The sequence below is a fragment of the Fragaria vesca genome, linkage group LG1, assembly GCF_000184155.1.
Source record: "Fragaria vesca subsp. vesca linkage group LG1, FraVesHawaii_1.0, whole genome shotgun sequence".
Classification (NCBI taxonomy): Eukaryota; Viridiplantae; Streptophyta; class Magnoliopsida; order Rosales; family Rosaceae; genus Fragaria; species Fragaria vesca.
Window position 1 is genome coordinate 7,326,927 of NC_020491.1, and position 22,724 is coordinate 7,349,650.

Genomic DNA, 22,724 nt, shown 5'->3' on the forward strand with positions numbered 1-22,724 from the left:
CACGCTTGATCATATGTCTCAATGCATAACCATGAGCTCATGGCCTCTAATTGACCCATGTATAGTTTGCCGAGAAGCTCGAAAAATTTCAGAGGCCATCTCCAATGGGAGGTTGCATACTAAACTTTAAAACATTTTTGCCAAATGCCATCTTAATTGGTGGGATAAGCTTCATAGACCCATCCTTGGATTGCAAACTACTAACTTATGTTTCTAGAACAATTAGATGCTACTGTTGCAATGTGACAATGAGATAAGGTTGCCTCACATGCAAACACAACCCAGATTTACTTGCACATTTTCGGTTGGAGATGGTTTACATATATAACTCACTATTTGCATGAACAGTAACAATGACTCGATGAGGGTTGCAATTTTCAAAATAGAACATCTATTTACACCTTCACTCTTCAACTGGAGATGGCAACGCCTTGCCCTTTTAGTTTTAGGATGATAATAAAGAATACGATCAAGATCAATCTAAAAAATAAAATCAGAATTCGTACACTTCAAAATTAAACAAGAATGGCTTCAAACAGCCTTCTTGAAATCAAATGAATGAAAATTGTTGAATTAATTTCGCCATCGTCCATATATACATCTCTTTTGAGTTTTCCCTTTAGCCCCTACTCTCTTCCTAAATATAAAAAGATAATGAACAAAAACCAGTCCTGGCTAGACCAGTTGACATTGTGTTATCTGGCAAATACCATTAGTGTGCGCCTTCCATCATAAGTATCAATCTGAGAACTAGTCCCAAGGGACTCTGAAGAGGGAATCGTTTTTTTTTTCTTCACCTCTCATCATTATCCTACGACAGTTTTCACCAGAAAAACCAAACCTATTTGCCTGGACTTCATAAAGCTTCTTAATCAAGACTAATACAGGTTTGCTTTTTTCCATGAGGTGCTTGCCAAGCATTAGAATGAGCGCAACGTATCATGACAAACTAGTGATCAATCTTGTAAGATGTCAGAAAAAACCTACGAAGTAACCCATGCCATTAATTGCTTCTCCACTGCTTCCCAGTTATGAACCTTGGTCACCAGGGGATGTAGATCAACAGAATCGGTCTTGCACCAGGGATATGAGTTCTCAAAATCAAAAAGTAGAACCCTGATCCCAACTTCGGCACATTCAAGTGCATATCTTGGATTGTCATCAATCAGAACCGTTGCTCCTAGAGACCTGCAAATCCATATCATCAGAATAGAGCCTGTAGTGATACTATAAGGTACTCCACAAAATGAGCAAGCATGCAAACATGCACCATACAATTTTGGTTTGGGGAAAAGGATATTTGAACACCACATCCACTTTGGACTGTAGAATCTGTAACATACCTGCATATTTCTGACTTAGGCCTTGATTCTCCATGTAGAGCAAAGTGGTTCCCAAAGTGAATCTCCTGAAATAGTCCTGGAAAATGACTTTCAATCCATTGAATTGTATGGTCCTTGATTGCATTCTGACGAGACCTTTTAATTTTGCATACATGCCGAAACATGTTAGTCCATGCTCAGGTAAACATAATCAATATGAAAGGAACTCAGCTAATTGTACATACGTCACAACTGACAGGTTACAAAATCCTGACAACTTATGAAGTGTCTCCTTAGCACCAGGGAGTGGATGGATCCCAGTCTTGAAATATGGTGTTTTAAAGAACTCGTGAACACGTAGATCGGCTGTAAAAAAAAAAATATATATATATATAATATCAACCACCTAAATATTTTCAAGACTTGATGAAAGATATAACAGGGTATAACATTGCAGGTACAAGTCTAGAAAGCAGAATCAAACCCATAATCAGGTCATTAGTTTCTACTTTAAATATCTACCTACATGAAATATAAAACATAACCATACGATCCATGTTAAAAAGGTTCACAGAACTAAGAGATTACTTTATTCTAAGACATCCAGTTGGTCAAGTCAAATGTCTGATTACATCAACAGTTATGCACCCGAAGATTTGACCTTCACATCAAGAGAATCTGGTGATTCATTTTAGATTCAAATATGACCCGAACCAAGATGTAATTCATTTTATGTAGAAGGTCAACTACATTAGCTGCTAAAAGTCCTCTATTTTTTTCTTTTTCTTTTCTGAAGACCTCCTACATGTCCTCTAACATCATAAAATGCTGATCATAATGACAATGATTATGTAACCACATTACAATGCAGGACAGTAAAAAGGATAATGGGCACAGTATCAGTACCTTCATCACGGGAACAATTCCATATCTGCAACAGAAACAATACCATCCATCACAATATGCTCACTAAAACGTAAACATGTCACAATATGCAAAACCAACAAGACACCCTGACATCATATAGCACTAATCCATTAGCTCAATACCTTGAAGAACTCATACACATGGTACTCCGAAACCGAATGGTTCGCCGCGTAACGATCAGCAATGAACCTGTTGAGCGCCGACACAAAGTTCCCCAGAACTGCACACCCAAACATACAAACACAACATCAATCACATATCATCGAAAACAAACCAAACCACAAAACAAGTGAACCTCCATACCCTCATCCACATCAACCGCCACCACAATCTTCTCCCTCCCCAACAAACTCTGACTATGAAACCCGTTAATCTTCCTCCCCGGAAACCTAACCTCCCCGGATCTCCGTATCTCCAAATCCACGTCCCTTACAGCATTACTCTTCAATCTTTTGTTCTCACTCCCAACACAACACTTGACGCTCAAATCACCTCTACTCTGATTCCGAATCCGCCACGCGAGTCGATCCAACGGCCAGCAGGGCTTCTGCGGCGGCTGAGGAATCGGGGATTGGGCGTGGAATCCCTTACAGTTATGGCCGTACAAGTACGCGGCCATAGAGGTGAATCGAGGAGGAAGACGAGGAGGAGGTAATAAAGGTCGGAGCTTTGAAGGGTGTGTGAGGTAGTTAACGGCGCCTTGACGTTTCAAAACCAACATAACGATTCCCAAAACAAAACCCAGTCACACTCCAACCACCATTGATTGATTTGATTTGATTGGACCCAGAAAAACCCTAAAACACTTTCGAAATTCAAAACCCACCCAGAACGCGAAAAGCTTGAGACTTTGTTTTCTAAGTGGGGTTGGGTATATACCGTATATTCATGGCTTCGTGCTCCGAGAAACCCTGCAACTCTGAGCCAATCATATATAAAAAAAAGTTTGTAACTTTAATTTTAATTTTGATTTTTTGAGAAAAATAAAATAAAATTATTGGTTTAAGCGAAAATCCGGGATAGATTTATGATTCACGTTCCCTCCTTTTTCATCATTTGTTTGTTGGATGGGGAGTGGGGCCCAGAGATGGAGGATCGGACGGTGTTGGATGGACTGACTTTCCGGCACCGTTTTGGCGATGGCCATCCGTGTCTTTTTCTTTTTTTGTTTTTCTCGATTTTGATGTCTGGGTTTTCTTTGGCCATGGAAATTTTTATGCTAATATTGGGATTCCTCGGGTATTGGGGAATCGATTTTGTATGGTTAGATGAAAAGGTCGTTTGTTTGTTTTGGCATTCTTGAGCCTTGGGCCTATGATTCCACTGATTTTTTGTTGTTGGTTGATGCGTGATGGTGTAGATTGTAAAAGATGGAGATGAAAATGCAAGTAAAAGAAGTGATAATGGAGAGTTACTTGAAGTTTTACATCTCTGCATTCATTTTCTTTATGAACATAAGGAAATACATAAATAAGTAATAATGACACGTTTCTAGTTTTAAGAAGCTCAAATTTATGCAACAGTATCACTTTTCTAAAAAAATTTAAAAATAGGTGCGAGAAAAAAATGTTACGTATCACTACTTGATTGATTGAGGACAAATGATTCAAGGAAGTGCAACTCCATAAGGAAGTCCAATTCGGACAATGTGGACACTTAAAACTTAGATGATCAATGTGGACAATAATACAAGGACAAGTAATGCCATCACAACTGTTTGGGAGCTATGCTCACTAAGTCCTGCAGCCACTGAAGAAGGAGGCCGTCTAGGAGCTTTCTGGTGCTTGGACAGATCGATCATGATCTCAAATCGACAAGTCGTGTTCTGGCCACTCGACGTTGGAGATGGATCGACATTTGTGGTGATCGAAAGATTCGAGAATTGGCACGCATCTTTGCGTTGGTCCTTGGTTTGGTAGTACATATTGAAAGCATAAGAAGCATTGCTCCTTGCGTCAAGCATTCCGCAAGAAGAACCATATCCAAGACTAGTGCAATCGGCATAAGAGCAAGCATAGTTGATGCTGCCGGCCAAATTGGGGTCGGAAGTGCTTGCTGTAGGTGACATTATGCACCATTGTCTTGCCAAGTATTGCACTCCTTTAGCCGCGACCATAGCTTTTCCATTGCCTGTGTTCAAGGTACATGTCAAAGTTAGCACCAATGTTGAGGATTGTCAAATTGTACCAAGTACTAACATAACATTTCTTTTTTTGAATGAAACATAACGTTTCAACTACATAGCACGCAAAGGAAGATTACCCTTGATATAAATCATATAATCTCAATCTAGATGAAAGAAATGAATGAAACTACTCAGAAAATATCGAAAAATTTCAAAAACATTACCAAAGTCTCGAAGAATATACCTATATCCAAGAAGTATTTAAGTGATCCATCATAGTTGAAGACGCCCCAATGCCGCTCAAAATTTCCAGGTTGGACGCTCTTGGCATCTTCATCAATGAGTCCGAATATGTATATGTCAGGCGGGGTTGACCTCTTTGGGGTGCCTTGCCCTGCAACTATACGACCCAAAAGGCCTTGATTGAACCTTCTTGCGTCTTCTACGTTAGCATTGGGGTCACCATCAGTCGGCCACCCTATTTCTCCGACAATAACAGGCAAAGAGGGGAAGCCATTCTTTTCCAGGGCAGCAATGCAAGTATCAAAATTGGCGTCAAGAACATTGGTGTAGGAAATGGAGCCATCCACAACAGGTTTTGCACCGTTGTCAAAAAAGGCATATTCTTTAGGGAAGTCAGGGTCAGCTTGGAGACTAAGGAATGGGTAGATATTGATAGTGAGAGCACCCCCATTGTCACTTAGGAACTTAATGATGGAGAGCACGAGGCTGTGGATGTCGGACCGGAAGTCGCCACCAGAGGGAAGACCGGTGTCGGTCTGGTAGACGTCCGCATTGAGTGGAACGGTGACCTTCACTTGTCTCCCTAGCCCGGCCTTTATGAGGGCTGCTTGAATGTTTTGGAGTGCTGGAAATGTTGTTTTGAGGAATGTGTCTTTGTAGGTTTTGAGGAATGGTTCATTTCCTACAGCAATATACCTAGATAGATTGACATGTCAAATAAAATTGAGTTTGAACATGTTTTCTCAATATGTTCTTAGAACGAACTTGTAGCTATAGTAGTAAAAAAATGCCTAGCATCAAATTTAGAGCATCAAAGCTTTTAGTCTTTTACCTTATATCAACTCCGTATTTGGATATGTAGTTCGAGACATTCTGATACACCCACGTCTCAGCAATTGTAACAGTACTTGCGAGTGCTGCCAGGAACTCATTCGGTATTCCCAGCATAACCTGGATACCGGAATTTCCTAGAGCTTCAAGCGCCCCAGGATCAGCTTCAAATAGCTTCACTTTGCTGAACCCATTGTCCTTCAAAAGCTTCACAACTATAGTAGGTGGCAATGGGTGTGTCGCCTGGGTTCCCCAGTTGCATGCAAAGCCACCATGAACGCCTCTCAAAAGACCTTCACTAAATAAGCAGAGCAACAAAACATACAGGTAACGAAAACCCATGTTTCCGTATGACTTTCAATATGGTTTGTAAGATAGGAAGCACACTGCTTTGGATTTAACAGACCTAAAAGGAGGGAAAATGACTTTTAGGAGAGGAAAGGTAAAGGAATCACATAAGGAACAACCCGTTTGAATGGCTTCTGAGCTTATTACATTAGGAAGAATAATCCATCAAGAAAAGAATAGAGTGAACTTGTTGCAAACCATATTTTGGTGCTAGTGTTTCTTGGATGGGAAACGAAAACCAACACAGAAGGAATGCACTTTTCCTAACTATAAAAGCGAAAATTATACAGCGACACCTGGGTGCGCCACGCACCCGTCCATCTCTGCCGTCCATTTTGAAAAAGTCAAAAGTCCGCGTCAAATGGACGGCGGAGATGGACGGATGCGCGGCGCACCCAGGTGCGCTGAATACGCTCTCCTATAAAAGCTGCAAAGGGAAAAGTCCCTTTAGTAATCTCCCTTCACTTTGTTACAAACTAACCAAATAAAAAGTCTTATGCTATTCCTTGTTAGAAACCACCGTAAGAACTTTTTGAATAGTACTATCAACATAATTTAGGACGAACAAATAGCTTTCACAACTGACATATTACATGCTTCTACTTGTCTCATCATCTTTTTACAATATAACCTCATCAAAACTTGTACTGAATTCAAATGTGGAGCTATATGACATACAGTAAATACTAAATAGGATATACCATCATTGTCAATTGAGTTTGGAACGAAAATGAACCGATGTTTAAAAGAAATAAAACGAATAATTATTCATCTTCTCCTGAAGAATCAAACTCACCATAGTCCGAATCAAACTCACCATAGTCCCAGTAAGCTAATGAAATAAGTGCATTTGGTGCCATCCAACGCAAAGAGTCCGTGAAGGCAGAAATTCCGGCCATTGTTTGCGGACAACGAAGACGCACAATGAAGACCTTTAAACGCTGGATATGAAGTAACGGTGGAGAGAATGTCTTCCTGAAATTTTCTGGAAATGTGAGAGCTCTAGCAACGGCATCATGACGGATATCTAGCTCTACTTCATTGCAGCAACTAAAGTTTTGAAGAAGATTTCTCCAAGTTGGAAAATGTGTCCTTGGGGGTTCTAGACCTTGGTCATCATCATCCCAATTAAGCGTGAGACTTGCATCAAATCGCTTTCGAGCGTTCACAGAGATTACATCATTAGTCAGCAAATAACCATTGTATGTAAGATGTAGGAGATTTGGAATATCAATAATGGCCTTCAAATTATGTGGACATTTTCCGGGCATTCTGAAGCTAGTCTTGTCCGAATGGTGAGCACAAACACCGATATTTTTCAACTTGACGCATTCATCACTCAAGTAGATTGAACTTAGTTGAGGAAATACTCAAATGAATACAAAAGATTCAAGGTTTTCAGCTTCAACGTTAAAATACATGCACTCGCAATATGTAACCTGCAAGAATTCAAGACTGGAATTATTGACAGCAATGCGGCACCCATCCCCAACTGAGCTAAAAGAACACGAAACTAGCAACAAATGCTTGATATATGGAAGGACAGCCCTTCCATAGTGATCTATCGAAATCCATGTTGCAATCAAACAACACAGCGTATAGGGTCATAATTTTCAACAACGGGAGGCTTATCAGATCAGTACTCTCCGGTATTCGGACATGCTGCAGATTCAGATGAGTAAGATATTGCGCATTGAGAATGGTATGGGGTATGCAGTTGTATGTGGTTTCTTTGACGACTGAACTTCGAATGCTGATATATAACTCCTTGGCGCGTCTATCAACCACAAAACTAAACCACTTGTCTAATCTTGTCGAGTCTATTACTTGAGAATCATATCTCATTCGAAGCATGAACCTGTCCAACTCCAACAGCTTGGTTCTCTCAAAATGTTTCAAAGAAGTCCATGAACAACAGCTTCCTGCGGTCATCGGATTCTCCCTCGTCATCGAAATATAAGAAGGGGACTCCCAAAGACCACACGCTTGCCCATTGTTTGGAAACAATGCTTGAGCGTATGGCAAGTTTTGTGGGAATGAGTCGGAAAATCTTTTCAAGAATAAGGTCTGGAAGGTGAGGTAGCAATGTGTCCGCGGCCATGGCGTTTTGATCAACCTGCTCATGGTCTTGCTTTTTGAGCCTTTTGTTATCAGGGTTTGCATTGCTACTCGGCACCATGTATATATCTGGATGAATCGAAAGAGAGATTTAGGAAACTAAAAGAAAACTCTTATCATGTATACACCAATTTCTTTTGAAAAAAATCAATGAAACATTTGGAACTATAAAGACCGATCGAATTAACATGATAAGATTTCATTCTGTATGTTTATCGTAATCAGCAGTTGATAGTAGTTGGTGAAATCAAAGCGATAACATTAACATATATAACCCATACCTCAATCTGAGTAAGCCTAGCCTTGATATCCTGGTTTCAGATCGACGACCCAGGATCGGAACTTTGTTTTCCTTCCTTCACGGATGCACTGTATAGTGTGTTGTGACTTATAGGAATCCCGACTCCTTGTGAATGTGGAATTTGTATTAACAATTTATCTTGACCTAACGCAGTATTTGGTACAATCTGCCGTAGATGGATACAATGTGTGCATATATTTGCATATGGGCAAACAGTTTCTGGGACGACATGTACCATTTATGGTACAGAAAGTAATCGTAGTCTTAGCCCTACAGCTACTGCAGAACTTTTTAAAATCTTGAAGCGAGACAACAACAAGTTCTCATTTTCTTTGAAGGTATATTCTCAATTTTATAGAATGAACACACTTGTTACCACTAAAGTTTCTGCAATATGTTGCATTGATGCATCTTTAATAGCCCTCAGAAGACTAGTTTGTACTAGAATAGCTAAATCCTTCGAACTTTTCACAATAAAATGACATTAAATATATTCTTATTGTTTTTTTTTTTCAAAGAATGAATTTACTTCATTGATCAAGAATCATTACATTCATTAAAAATAAGCTCCTCAACAAATAGAGGAGGTACAATAGAGAAACCCAAATTCATTCTAGTATGCAAAGCAGCCTACGCCAAAGAGTGGGCAGCTATGTTAGCAGTTCGGCGGACAAAAGACAAACTAGCAGCCGATGCCATCCTCAGTCCTTCACGCAGATCATCCATAAGGAATCCCAGGACAAATATGTTATTGTTAATATAATTAGTTTCCTCCAATATTATAATCAAATTAATTTGTATCATAAAAAACCAACTGGACTTAGAAGCTATATCATTTTATTTCTTACATACCTTTAAATATGACAAAGTCATTGTTAAATTGTGATCGTCAGAAAACATTTTTAAACAGCAGCAATTCACAAATCATGAATGAACTATGTTGGTTAACCAGATGGACTTTATAGTGATAGCAATGTTTTTTGCTCCCATCAATGGGTTTATAGCGTCTCACTAGAGAGCTCACCCGCACTCTGCAGAGAGAGAGAGATGGGCAATTTTGTAAATAACCGAAATTAGAGGACATAACGATAATTGAATGATAGTTTTATAAATAAAATAAAAACAGGGGCACATTGATAATTTTCAAGACTGTAGTGGCAATTCTGTAAATAAGCGAAAGAAGGGACAAAATGGTAATTTTTGGAAAATAAACATTGTAGCTACAGTTAAGCAGCTTGCTGGCAAATAGAGTATTGTAAATGTTACCCACCCACCAAAACACATGGCGAATAAAAAAGAAAAAAAGAAAAAAAAACTGACTTTCCTGAGTTTATCTATTAGAACTGGAAGGAAAAATAAAGCGAAGTGATATGTTGTGCAACCCCCTGCAACATATTGTCATTTAGCCTTTGAATTCATGTATATATTGTAATGCAGGCATATATGGTGGAGAAATGTCATGAACAAAGGTGCAGAAATGTCAATTAGAAAAAAATGTGACTCACAAAGCAAGTACCGATGCTTGTCTCAATCCTAGTCAGACAAATTTACTAATGTCACTAACTCACTCAACTTGGACAAAATTTGAACAGACCATCTTCTGTGTCTGTTTTTTTAGTGTTGGGGAGGGTTTGAAGAAGAAGGCTGATCATGGTCGGTATTTGCATTTGGGTTGTTGTGATGCTACGCGAGATAATACTGGTGTAAATCAGACCAAAAAGTATCAAGGGGAATTTCCTTGTGTGTTGGCATGCAGTATCTGCTGGAAACCAAGGTGAACTGAGTCTTTAGGTTGTAAACCATATTTTGGTGCTAGTGTTTCTTGGATGGGAAACAAAAACCAACACGGAAGGAATGCACTTTTCCTAACTATAATTAGTTTCCTCCAATATTATAATCAAATTAATTGGTATCATAAAGAACCAACTGGACTTAGAAGCTATATCATTTTATTTCTTGCATACCTTTAAATATGACAAAGTCATTGTTAAATTGTGATCGTCAGAAAACATTTTTAAACAGCAGCAATTCACAAATCATGAATGAACTGTGCTGGTTAACCAAATTGACTTTATAGTGATAGCAATGCTTTTTGCTCCCATCAATGGGTTTATAGTGTCTCACTAGAGAGCTCACCCGCAGAGAGAGAGAGAGAGAGAGAGAGAGAGAGTAGTTTTTGAAAATAACCGAAATTAGAGGACATAACGATAATTGAGCTGGCCACTCATTTATAGTTCTTTAAATATTAAATAAAATAAAAACAGGGGCACATTGGTAATTTTCAAGACTGTAGAGGCAGTTTTGTAAATAAGTAAAAGAAAAGACAAAATGGTAATTTCCGAAAAATGAATAGTGTAGCTATAGTTAAGCAATTCGCTGGCAAATAGAGTATTGTAAATGTTACCCACCCACCAAAACACATGGCGAATAAAAAAGAAAAAAGAAAAAAAAAACTGACTTTCCTGAGTTTATCTATTAGAACTGGAAGGAAAAATAAAGCGAAGTGATATGTTGTGCAACCCCCTGCAACATATTGTCATTTAGCCTTTGAATTCATGTATATATTGTAATGCAGGCATATATGGTGGAGAAATGTCATGAACAAAGGTGTAGAAATGTCAATTAGAAAAAAATGTGACTCACAAAGCAAGTACCGATGCTTATCTCAATCCTAGTCAGACAAATTTACTAATGTCACTAACTCACTATATTCAACCTGGACAAAATTTGAACGGACCATCTTCTGTGTCTGTTTTCTTAGTGCTGGGGAGGGTTTGAAGAAGGCTGATCATGGTCGGTATTTGCATTTGGGTTGTTGTGATGCTGCACGAGATAATGCTGGTGTAAATCAGACCAAAATGTAAAGTATTAAGGGGATTTCCTTGTGTGTTGGCATCCGGTATCTGCTGGAAACCAAGGTGACCTGAGTCTTCAGGTTGTAAACCATATTTTGGTGCTAGTGTTTCTTGGATGGGAAACGAAAACCAACACAGAAGGAATGCACTTTTCCTACCTATAAAAGCTGCACAGGTAAAGTCCCTTTAGTGATCTCCCTTCACTTTGTAACAAACTAACCAAATAGAAAAACTCTTCTGCTATTCCTTGTTAGAAACCACCATAAGAACTTTTCATTTAGTTTATCAAACATTATTTAGGACGAACAAATAGCTTTCATAACTGGTATCTATTTCTGGGTATTTAATCAGAGATACTTACATTAAATAATAACAAAAATGATGACTATAAACCCGACTCAAATCTATGTTCTCCCCTTTCTGTTTACTTCCTTTTCTACATTAACATCATTACAACAAAATTTACTGGGGAAGGTGAAATTTGAAATAAGATCATATACCTCTATACGAAGAAAATGATATTTATAGGCAAAGGAGAAAGAATATTAGCCGAACAAAATTAGACAATCAGTGTATAGAGACTTGAAGCGGTGATCCTGATGTTTGGGACGCTAGTCAAGGTGGCGAGAAAAGGAAACAGCAGCTAGGGCAGTAGTGCTTTCAGTTGTGCCCTAAACAGATCACCGAGAGCTCCACGAATATCCATCTGAAGAAATGAAGGCAATTATAAGTTTCCCCAAACATATCCTAATCTCTAATTAGTAAATGATTAACTGTTGAAGTGAAGCATCAAAGCATGAATATGGCAGTATTGAATTAACAAACAAGGAAATAGGAGATTACCTGGTCGCAGCATACAAGTTTTGTAAGCAAAGGATAGAAGTCTCTCAGATGTCTTCTGAAAATCTGTGGGTTCATAAAGCACATGCCTTTGAGCACCTGAAAAGTCAATACAGTAAGAAAATTTACATCTGTAATATGAAGGAGGCAACCATAAGCCATTTTGGTAGAAAGAAAAAAAGACAGCCGTTAACAGTTCATACCTTAACAATTATTGGAGATCGTAACTCCAGAACACGGTGAATATCCATATTAGTCACATCTCCAGAACTGGACTGCAGCTCAGATGCCTCCCTGAGTACTTGTTCGCAGAAAGACACAAGTTTGTCTTCCGCTAATCCTTCAACATTCTCTTCAGCGCTTGAATCATTAGTTTCTGCAAGTCCCTCTTGATTGGCAGGAAACTGGGAAGTTGCTTTCTGTAAGATGTCCAGATATATGCAAGTTCCTGTTAACTCTTGGCGAAGAAGATTCAAAGGTGGCCTGTCCAATGGTTGGATAGTCAGAAACTATGTTCTTGAAGGAGATAAATTTCACAGAAAAGTACTTGCACACAAATTTTCATCCTACCTCTCATCAGAAATTTGGTGCATGCGTGTTCTGAGATTTGTATATGAATTGTAGGAAGCTGCAAATTCTAATGCAGACAACAAAATGTCCAATATAGCAATCTTCTGTGGTGCTTTCAACTTGCTCCAGTATTTCTTCTGCAAATTATATAGTGGTTATATTAGCAAAAAGTTCTTGAAGATTTAAAAGTTTAGGATTTAGAGGGAGAGAGAGAGAGAGAGAGAGAGAGAGAGAGAGAGAAATAAAAACAGACCTGGATACTATCAATGGCTCCCAGAAGTAATAATTGAGTAATGCATTTGCCCCTACAAGTTCCCAATACAGAGCTTTCCTCCTCATCTTTGATATCAGGTTCAGCAACATCAGCAACCTATGCAGCATATCAAAAAGACACGACAAATAGCAATCAAAACATGTGCTGAAACACACATGACAAAGCCATAAAATCTAGACCACAAAAAAGAACGACAAAGCCATAAAATCTGGGTTGTAATCTGTGTAACAAGATTAGCAGAAGTAATATGCTGTAACATTATACCTTAACTGGAGAAGATGGTACTGAAGCATCAGAACTCTTGGGCTTAGATGAAAGATTTCTGAGAAAGAGGTTACCCATAATTCTTTGACCAATTGTTTGACTACGTTGGAGGTTTTCATCATCAGCAGATTTTGAAGCACTTCCTGACGGTGAGTTAAGGCCTACAAGACAGAAAAAAAAAATTAAAATAAAATTCAAGTCATTCATCAACAAAAACTCATAATCTACATTCATAAAGAGTTGGTTTAAACATCATTGACTCCTCAAGTTCTATGTCTGATGAATGAAAACTACCATAAAAGCAGTCTTAGAATTTGAACGTTAACAAAAGCCATTTTGGTAAACATGAAAATTCATATATAATTTCAAAAATCTGACCTTCAGATCCATCCAAGTTCATTTGCACCCCTGATTCAACTGATGCATTTGGATTTCTATCATAGTCTCCCCCATCATAGTCAGACATTAAAGAAGGACCACCGGAATTGACCTCTAAATTTAACGTCCTCTCATTCTTCAGGTTCTCAAAACCCAAGGCATTTAACAGTTCAAGTGGTTGCGTTGTGTACAAAGCATCTCTGAATAACAACAAGATCAGTAGAATAGATAATTAATCAGAATTAGAATGACCAGAAAAGATTTCCAGATAATAAGAGATACACACCTTATGCTTTTCAATAATGTATCCCAATCACTCTCACTAAATTGATGTCCTCCAACTTCAATTAGATGCACCAGTGCACCCAGAGATAACGAAACCACAGCTTGATCAGTCTTTTTGGCACAATCTAACAGTAGACTGAGTAGTGGTGGCAACATGAAACATACCTCCTGCGCATGGGAAAGACTGTCAGTCACACTAATTTCCAAACACCAGCTTAAAATTTATAAAACCCTTCTTATACCTCCAAAGCCAATAAATTGAAAATCAGTCTCCATTCGATTTACTACAGGTTCGAAAATTACAAATCCACATTTATTTCCCCTAAAAATGGATAATTCTTCACAAAACAAGCAACAATTCAATTTATAAAGCTAGTTTTTATCTCAAACCTACCTTGTAAAAAGTGTTGAAAAGGTTGCACAGCAACTGAAGTGAGTGAATGCTTGTTTCACGGAACCATTCCTCATCAGAAGAAGCCGAGCTTTCCTTTCCAGCATGTCTTACATGGTCAAATATGGGAAACAAGACACGATGGAAGATGCTCTCCCAAAAGGATGAGGAGAACTTGTTACCTCTCTCATTCAGTAGATCAAATAAAACTTCAAGCGCACAGCTTCTGACCTCTGGCCTTGTATCTGATGTCAGGTCAGACAGACCAGCCAGCATTGGGAACCAATAATGCTCAGTCACATCAAAGTTTGTTGTATCATTATCTTCTATAGGCTTCAAAGCACCACCAGGTATAAGACCCTGAATTGGACAGACCAAAGGTTAAACAGGAATGTCCGGATAGCAAATAGACAGGGTACCAATAAGCCAGAAGCAACTGAAAAACCATAGGCATCCACACAACCCACAATAACCAAATCCACCAAGCCCAATACCAGTGAAGTTTTTTGTTATTCAATGGGAAGAGAGTAATTAAAATATCACATCAAAGGCAAAGTCTTTCTTCCTAATCATTTGACCATGGGTGCAGTATCCCACAACTGCATGTGTTGTGTCAGGTCAAACTGACAAAGCCACAAAGCTCAGCGGAATCATTTTGTAATTAACTTTATCAGCTTCAGCGGCATTATTATGGATTCGGTGTCACCATTAGTCTGTTTATATTTTAACATTATATCTTCAAAACAAAGAAAGACCAACACACCTCAGCCAAACGATCCTCACATATGCGCAGGAGTGCAATAGCCTTCAAACTTATACGGTGTGAAGTTCTATTATTGGCGAATCGGATAAGACAGTTGACACAGTCCATGAAACAATCTCCAACAACTTGATCAAAGTGTTCCAAGATCACTGCAAGTTTCCGGATATTAGATATATTGATATTGTAAGGACGGGGAAAACCATCACCGTCATGAAGATCACAGTAAGGAAAATAAATTAATACCTTGTTCGACATTTTCAAATGCACTCTCAACAATAGATTCCAATTCATCATCTGCAGAAGCTGTAAAAATCATGAAAACACTACGCCAACCAGACTTGATGCTCCCCACTTTAGATTTTATCATCTGCAAATGACAGCAGAATAATTTTGTTTTCAACAGAGCAGTTGTACATTGAGAAAAATAACAATAAGAAACGGAAAGTGCAATCAGGAAAGCAAAATATGAAGACATACTTGAACAATGCAGTCAACAATTAGGCCCCTTATGGTTTCACTTCGACTATTGCGCATAAGTACAACGAAAGGCTTAAGAATGTCATTTTGGAATGTGAAATTTGCAAGTTCAGCTCGCTCCAGATACTTCATACCAAGCTGCCTCAGAGAATCTATCGCATACATAGCAATTTTCTCATCATGATGACTCCCAGCTGAAATAAAGTGGTTTGCCAAAACAGACCATATTCTAGCCCAGACCTGTACGACAAATTAGTGGAAACGTTCAAACGATGAAGAACACAACTGAATCACACTTACTGAGTTATAGTTAGTGATGACCATCTTCAAGTGAACATACAACTTTTACCAGCAAGACAAGAGGTTCCAGTAACATAACATACCATGCGTATACGAGCCATGTTGTAGTAGCTGATCTCAACAAGTTTCTGCAAGCTAAAAACCCGAGCTGGACTTTGTTTTAGTTCTTCAGCTGATACACCACAGAGTGCAGTGAAGAACTCCACTACAGAATCGCTGGGAAGCTGAACACTATTCACAAATACTTGCTCAGAAGGTTTTCCTGCCAATTCTCTTAGAGATTGAAGAACAGCATCTTTTGAGATCTGGTTTGATCCCTGCATGACTGTTGCAGCAATAGCAGGTGTTGAACTAATGAATTCAAGCCGCGAAACACATTCCAAAACTGCATTCCAAGTGTCTTGAAGGGACCCAGTCTCTGAGTCACAAAGAGCTAGTAGAGTCCGCAATGCTTCCACATTTTTACTACGCATTTCCTTTGGAGCATGCAAGAATGTAAATCTGAGAAGCAAACCAAAAGCTGAAATGAGCATCATCATGAACATTGCTACACAGATTAAATCAGTGAATACAGAATCTTTCCATGTAGGTCAACAGAAGAGAAAGGCAGATAGATCTATATGATGACCCAACTATTTTACCTGACGAGAGATGTTAAGAATGCATAGCGCATGGTGTCCATTCCCAGAACGTGTGTAATGTGTATTCCTGCTTTAAATCCTTCCATGCAGAGAACAATCCTCGACTTATTATCACCCTCTTCCATTGTAACAGAAAAGGTAGCAAGCAAAGGCCATCCAACAGCTTCTACCATAGGCCTTACAAGTTCTATTTGCTGTGTAGTATGGAAGACCCCTCTTTTTGCTCCTTGATTCCTAAATATATCTTGTGCTCTCTTTATGATAGCTTCACTTTCAGACTTGGTATCAGAAGACACCGTTCTTCTGGGAAGAGCCAGATTAAGAATACTGACAAGGCGTCCTCTCTCTTCACCTTCTGGCTTATATTTGCCACTTTTATCGAGACTAGTACTCTCATCTTTCATCTTTATCTCTTCTTTAACAATTGAGTCATAGATTTCTTCCAGAAGTTCTTTTGGAGCACAATCTTCTGGATCTTCAGTAGCATTCATGCGCATGAAATCTGACTTGGACATCTTAGGCCATACCATTGGATTATGCGCATCAGTATTCAACAAAATAACTGCATATGCAAGAACATATGCCGTATCTGCATTTTTGAAGAGGCCTGGATTATCTGCACAGTATCTGCATATGCAACGTGTTACTGTCCAGCAATCAAAAGGGCATACATCACAGTACAAGCTAGATGCCTATTCAGTCAGAAATTATATAAAGATGTATAAAGGATAATGCATTATGTAAGCATTAATCAAATGCACAAGTGCACAACCATGCAAGGAAGATTTGTGCACACAAGTATAGACGACAGACAACAACAATAAAAAACAGAAAAACTCAGTACCTTTCTGCAAACTTTTCCATAATGCGATCTATCTTTTGAGCTTCCCCTGGAAGTCGGAATCCTTTGAGAAGTTCACGAATTGCAGTATCAAACTTCATTCCCGAAAATTTCATGGAATCTACATAAGCATGCATGACAGAAAGCGGGAATTCTTCATGATGGCCCAAATATTCCCCAATCATAGCCTGCAAAAATGATAAGCACTAAGAAGTCTGTATCACTGTAGAAACATAACTATGAGACAAACAGAAATCCAACCTTGTCCAAACTGGGAGTACTTCTCAAAAATTGGGCAACTGAACTAGGTGTGTTTTCCACTAACTTATTTGATCTTAGATACTCTACACCCTTTACCGGTCGCCTGTTGAACTGCAACATATTAAATCAACAAATCAGTTGTAGAGTACAAACAGAGCAGTTGTGATTAAATATAAGCAAAACAATCAGGATATCATGTTAAGCTGATCAATTACCTCAGAGATCGCAGCTTCCAGTGTAGACTTATGAGCTTTTGCCTTCTCAAAGTTAGTGGTCATATCTTGCCTGCTTTTCACATCAACAGACTCTCTGTCTGAAGCATCTCCTTCCAGAGACTGAGCATTTTTACTCTGGTTATATGATTCTCCACGTGACATTTCCCAATCTACGAGTGATTTAAGCACATTCACAAGACACTGGCAAGGTCAAGGAAAAAGGGGTCATCCAGGAACCTGTGCTACCATCAATGAATATATAGGAGCAAGAAACCATATGATGAACTAGCGAATCTGTGAAAGGAGTACACCGTTAAACATACCTGAAGAGATGATCCTTTTATTGAAGTAGTTGGGGATGCAGTAGCCATATTTGGATCTGCATTTTGCGTCCCTTGAGATATTCTGGATAGAGTTGTGACCTAATTAAGAGTCAGAATACCTTGCAGTATTAGATGTACAGCAATACCATATATGGATAGTATTGAGATCATCATTGGGAAACAGTGTAGGTAAAATTATACCATCCGCTCAAACAAGTTTGGTGCCTCAAGATCACAGTCATAGTTCACAAATATGTCTACAAGCATCTGAGGATCCTTGCAAACTTTTTCAACCATCCTGCAAACACTCAACTCATTAGATGACTGGGAATAAAATGTCAAAATCATGGTGATCACAGTATCCATGCAGGAATTGAGAGTAACATTACAAGGTACTAGCAACATGATAACCAGGAAAGGCGATACCTAAGAACACTCATTTTCTGGTTCATGGGATCCGAGCCATCCAGGGACCGGAGAACTATCAAGGGAAAGAAGATGCCTATTTCACCCTGAATAAAAATTGTTGGTGTAAAGAACAGAGTATGACGATGTAATTTCTGTAAGTACTTGTGAAGATCATAGACACACCTTGAGACTTTCTCGAAACCGCAACAAAAGCACTAAAAAAATTCCAGTTGCATACTGCAGGAAGGAAACTAATGATCAGAAGCAAAAATCAGATACAATGTATCTAAATCAGATGAAGAATATATGTAAACCTGAAATATGACAGGGGATGGCGAAACTGAAGCCCGCAACAAGGCATACGATAGGTATGCTTTCACCGAATCAATAAAATGGAAGTTTCTAGTAAATGGATGACCAACTCCTTCCAACAAACCCTGAAACACCAAGCAATAAATCACATTTTTTAGAAACACTAAAAATAAGTAAAAGCACTTTTTATAAGTTAATGCCATGGAAGTCATCTTCATGGATTATACTATCTTCTTTTCTCCATCCCTAGTCTTGGAAGGAGGAAGCTCATACTTGATGAGTTCGAGAAATTACATCTAAACAAAACTTTCAAGTTATTTAATAATATCCACTGTGTTGTATGTGAGCATCTATCCATAAAAGCATGCACATAAAATCACAAATGATCCGAATATAACCTGCAGAAGCTCAAGAGATAAAATCCTCGTCTTCAACGTAACTTCATTGTTATCTTCCTTCATGCCCATCTGCAAAACAAAGTTTTGAAATTCAAATATGACTAATAGGAAGCATCATGTTGCTTGGGCTCAACAAATAAAAGACATTGTACAAAAACACAAACCTTGCACAGGGTTCGGAAAACCAGTAAAGCATCACGTTGAACTATGCTCATACTCTCCAGGTCAATCCCTCTTATAAAAATAGAGCATCGGTTAGGCGCATTATAAATAAATGTGCAACACTGGGTGTGTTGGGAATACAAGAAAAAGATATCTTAAGGGCATAATATCATATCCAAACCTGGTTATCTTTTTGCCATCTTCATGATGCACAGCTTGGTCCAGGACGGCCTCTAAACCCTAAACATTGAAAGACATACAATGTCAGTACAAAGGAAGCCTCGCAAGCTAAACTATCCATGATTAGAGACATAGTAAACGGTGGAAAGTGCAGCACTTGAGAGTGCATGAGGTACCAAGCACATGGGTTACTAAAGAATAATATGTACCTTGATGTCAGCACCACCTGCAAGATTATGAAGTTCCTCAACAGATGCAATGGGTGTCTCTTTAGCCTGGTTAAGTTGATCTCCTAGAGTCATTTCTTTCTCATTTTGGTCTGCCACAGAAGTTTCTTCAGCTTCTGTATTTGAATTTTGTGTTGTAATGGCTTCTGTATTTCCAACAGAAGCAGATGATGAAACCTGAAGGTCCTGCGAGAAATTACAAAATACAGTGTAAAAAAAACTAAATTGAAACAGAATATGAGAATGAACATCCAGAATATAGGATTTAAATCCGCACCGGATCGGTCTCCATTCTCCTGAATATGATGCTGATCATCTGCGTAAGCATTGCCTTTGATGTAGCTTGGTTGACAGGACTCTTGCTACAAGTTCAAACTATGATTCATTAGCTGCTTTGAAATTGATATTGGGAACCTAATTATAAATAAAATAAAATAGGTACCTGTGCAGAGCAATATTATAGCAGACTCTGATAACTCCCAGCAAAGGTTCCCCATGTACTGCATTTGAAACAATATTTAATGATTGTAAGAACTATTTCTTGCACTTCAATTTCTAGGGAGAACAAAAATTAGACAAGTATCAAACATTCATACGTCCATATAGAATATAAATGTGCTGATTGCATATGTACAATTGCACAAAGCATGAGTGACACTGAGTGCTGATGTACATGAGCAAACTACATGGATAGACAGACACAATGAACTAGAAAAATACTACCGGATACCAGTAATTTCCTGATAACATACCTCTAAACTTTGTGGATGCCACTGCAGTAAGAAGGACCTTCAACACTTGCAGAACAGTACTGCACATCATTTCTTACACTCAGCAAGAATAGCAAGCCACATATTTTCAGAGGAAAACAATTAAGTTGGGTGGCACATACCTATCAGGTGAATTATTGTCAACACAACTGCAAACCCTGTTTAAAATCTCAGTGAACACCGGAACACTTTTGTCGTCTAAACCAGGATCTCCCTCTAGATGATCATATGCAATGAGTTTCTGTGCATATGAAATTTGAAGGACTAGTCAGTTAGTGATGTAGGTTTGCATATTATAGATCTCAACACGAAATTATATCGTTAGATAATGAAGCCATGGTCAATCATTTATAGGGTATAAAACAAAGAACTTTTTGTGTACGTAAAAAATAATAATAATAATAATTACTATTACTATTTTTATTATGTTTGGCTCCAAAAGATATTACTATTTTAAAAGAAAATGATGCTAAACAAAAAAACATTGACAAAACAACAAAAAGTGACGATGCATACATGAAGACAATCCAGAGCAGGTTCTAGAACTTTCAAGTTCTTTGTATCAAATGCAAGTCGCAGGGGACTCAAAACAAGCTCCGCCTGAGTGCCTTCTAAGGTGTTCCCAGCAGTTGCTAGGACAGTCGAAACAGTTCCACTTGTGCTCGCTGGCCTGCCAACAGAATCTGCCTCCTCGGCAGTGTTTGAGGACGTTTGAGACTGACCTGGTTCTGCACCAGTCTTTGCAGCTTCACCTTCCGTTTCAAGAGAACTACAAAATGGAAGCAATTCCAAAAGTCAAAACTAGTAGATATATGTCTGACAACGTCGATAATGCATGCTGCAAATAATCAATCTACCTTCCATCACCGTCTGAAGGAGTAGCTTGAGTCTTCTCACTTGGAGCAGGCTGTGGAACGGTTTGTTGAGCCTGATTGACTTCTTTCGCATTGTCTAAAGACACAAAAGAACAAAGGCATATGAGGAACAGAAAGATCACTGGTTCTTCTATAACAAACACAGGCTGTAATTACAGCACGCTATCAAAGAGCGACTGACATCAAGTCGTTTGCGAGAAGAATAACATCTCCTCTCCAGTCTTCACTAACAATTGTAAAACAGGAAAACAAAAGGTACACTAACAACACAGACAACTCAGCTTTCATTCTTCCATATCCACAAGCACTGAATCGAACTACTACACATCAAAGCTAAAAACACTCAACAGTCATTTGCTTGTTTCGCCTTCCGCTAACACTAGAGTTTCCTACACTACAAAATCTAGAGAACTCTAGAGTTTCCTACACTACAAAATCTAGAGAACTATAACAACACCATAAACTCATTCCTAAGCTCACATATTCCCTCATAACACTAAATTCGACCTCACCTAAATTCAAAATCAAACTCTATAGCTCCGAATCTCGAATCGCACAAACTCAGCTACATGCACAATGAAAATGTAGATAGGGAAGGAAGGATAAGAATACCTAAATAAGCCTGAATAGCCTTCTGAAGATCGGGATGCTTCTTCGGCAAGCACTCCTTGAGCATGGACTCATACGCTCTCGTCACGAAGCCGCCGGCCGCGCCTCCCGCCATCTTCACCTCCGGCTCTCAAAATCACCTGCAATTCGGATCAAATCACGATCCGTCAGCACAAATTCGGATCACACTCACAGATTCCGCGTTCAATAATAACAGAATCGCAGAGAGAAATGCGTTACCTGAGGAGGTGAGATTGGTGAAGACGATGAGAATGTGAATGAGGTGGAGTGTGGAGCGGAGAGGTGAGAGGAGGTGAGCTGGTGAGGTGAGATCTGGAGAGGACGGAGTGGAAGGAGATGGATCTGAGGAGTGGTGGAGAGGAGTGAAGAGTAAAGGTGGTGGTGGAGTAGAGAAGAAGAGAAGAGAGAGCGGAGTTGCAGAACCCGGAACTTCGTCTCTACAGACTCCGCGGGTTTGGGGTCTACGAGACTTCGCGCAACTAGAAATGAAGCTGATTCAGATTTCCTTTTACGTATTCACAAAAATAATAGTTTTTTATATCTTTTAGTAACATAAGGGCAAGTTGCTGGAATAGCTCAGCTGGTTAGAGCGTGTGGCTGTTAACCACAAGGTCGGAGGTTCGAACCCTCCTTCTAGCGAATTGTTTTTTTATCTTCTTTATATAGCATGGGTTATAAATATTTTATGTTAAACCTTATCACAGTAATCCAGCGTAGCTCATGAGACAAAACCACTTATATGGAATTGAGAATTTCCGGGTTCGAATCCCGGCGCTGGAATTCTTTTTCTTTTATCTCTTAATCTAGATTTGCATGCTTATTAACATTTTACGTTGAGCATTATCAAAGTAATCCAGCGTAGCTCATGA

At 38.9% G+C, this 22,724-nt stretch overlaps 3 protein-coding genes and 1 non-coding gene across 4 annotated transcripts; 1 reads left to right on the top strand and 3 right to left on the bottom strand.

Annotated features, from left to right (window-relative positions):
• Positions 1-656: 656 nt before the first annotated feature.
• Positions 657-3,152, bottom strand: LOC101311028. Its single transcript, XM_004287637.1, has 6 exons — positions 2,553-3,152; positions 2,372-2,469; positions 2,229-2,253; positions 1,568-1,688; positions 1,344-1,478; positions 657-1,188 (listed from the first exon to the last, which is right to left on the bottom strand). Exons 1-6 carry the CDS (start codon positions 2,968-2,970, stop codon positions 984-986), a joined length of 1,002 nt encoding a protein of 333 aa, XP_004287685.1. The 5' UTR covers positions 2,971-3,152; the 3' UTR covers positions 657-983.
• A 760-nt stretch (positions 3,153-3,912) lies between these two features.
• On the bottom strand, positions 3,913-5,790 carry LOC101299330 (glucan endo-1,3-beta-glucosidase 5-like). The gene is made up of 3 exons (XM_004288969.1): positions 5,450-5,790; positions 4,619-5,313; positions 3,913-4,379 (listed from the first exon to the last, which is right to left on the bottom strand). Exons 1-3 carry the CDS (start codon positions 5,788-5,790, stop codon positions 3,913-3,915), a joined length of 1,503 nt encoding a protein of 500 aa, XP_004289017.1.
• A 5,580-nt stretch (positions 5,791-11,370) lies between these two features.
• On the bottom strand, positions 11,371-22,229 carry LOC101311313 (brefeldin A-inhibited guanine nucleotide-exchange protein 5-like). Its single transcript, XM_004287638.1, has 34 exons — positions 22,075-22,229; positions 21,838-21,974; positions 21,208-21,301; positions 20,867-21,119; positions 20,473-20,591; positions 20,333-20,391; positions 20,023-20,080; positions 19,858-19,942; positions 19,563-19,757; positions 19,355-19,413; positions 19,176-19,245; positions 19,012-19,080; positions 18,616-18,738; positions 18,485-18,538; positions 18,320-18,453; positions 18,095-18,191; positions 17,894-17,992; positions 17,571-17,771; positions 17,356-17,466; positions 17,098-17,282; positions 16,254-16,880; positions 15,696-16,113; positions 15,313-15,552; positions 15,079-15,202; positions 14,836-14,984; positions 14,076-14,432; positions 13,683-13,849; positions 13,397-13,596; positions 13,019-13,179; positions 12,734-12,850; positions 12,481-12,617; positions 12,114-12,393; positions 11,914-12,009; positions 11,371-11,776 (listed from the first exon to the last, which is right to left on the bottom strand). The coding sequence occupies exons 2-34, from the start codon at positions 21,947-21,949 to the stop codon at positions 11,714-11,716; spliced, it is 5,313 nt and encodes a 1,770-aa protein (XP_004287686.1). The 5' UTR covers positions 21,950-21,974; positions 22,075-22,229; the 3' UTR covers positions 11,371-11,713.
• A 191-nt stretch (positions 22,230-22,420) lies between these two features.
• On the top strand, positions 22,421-22,494 carry TRNAN-GUU. Its single transcript has one exon. It is a non-coding gene; the product is annotated as a tRNA-Asn (tRNA).
• Positions 22,495-22,724: the final 230 nt, after the last annotated feature.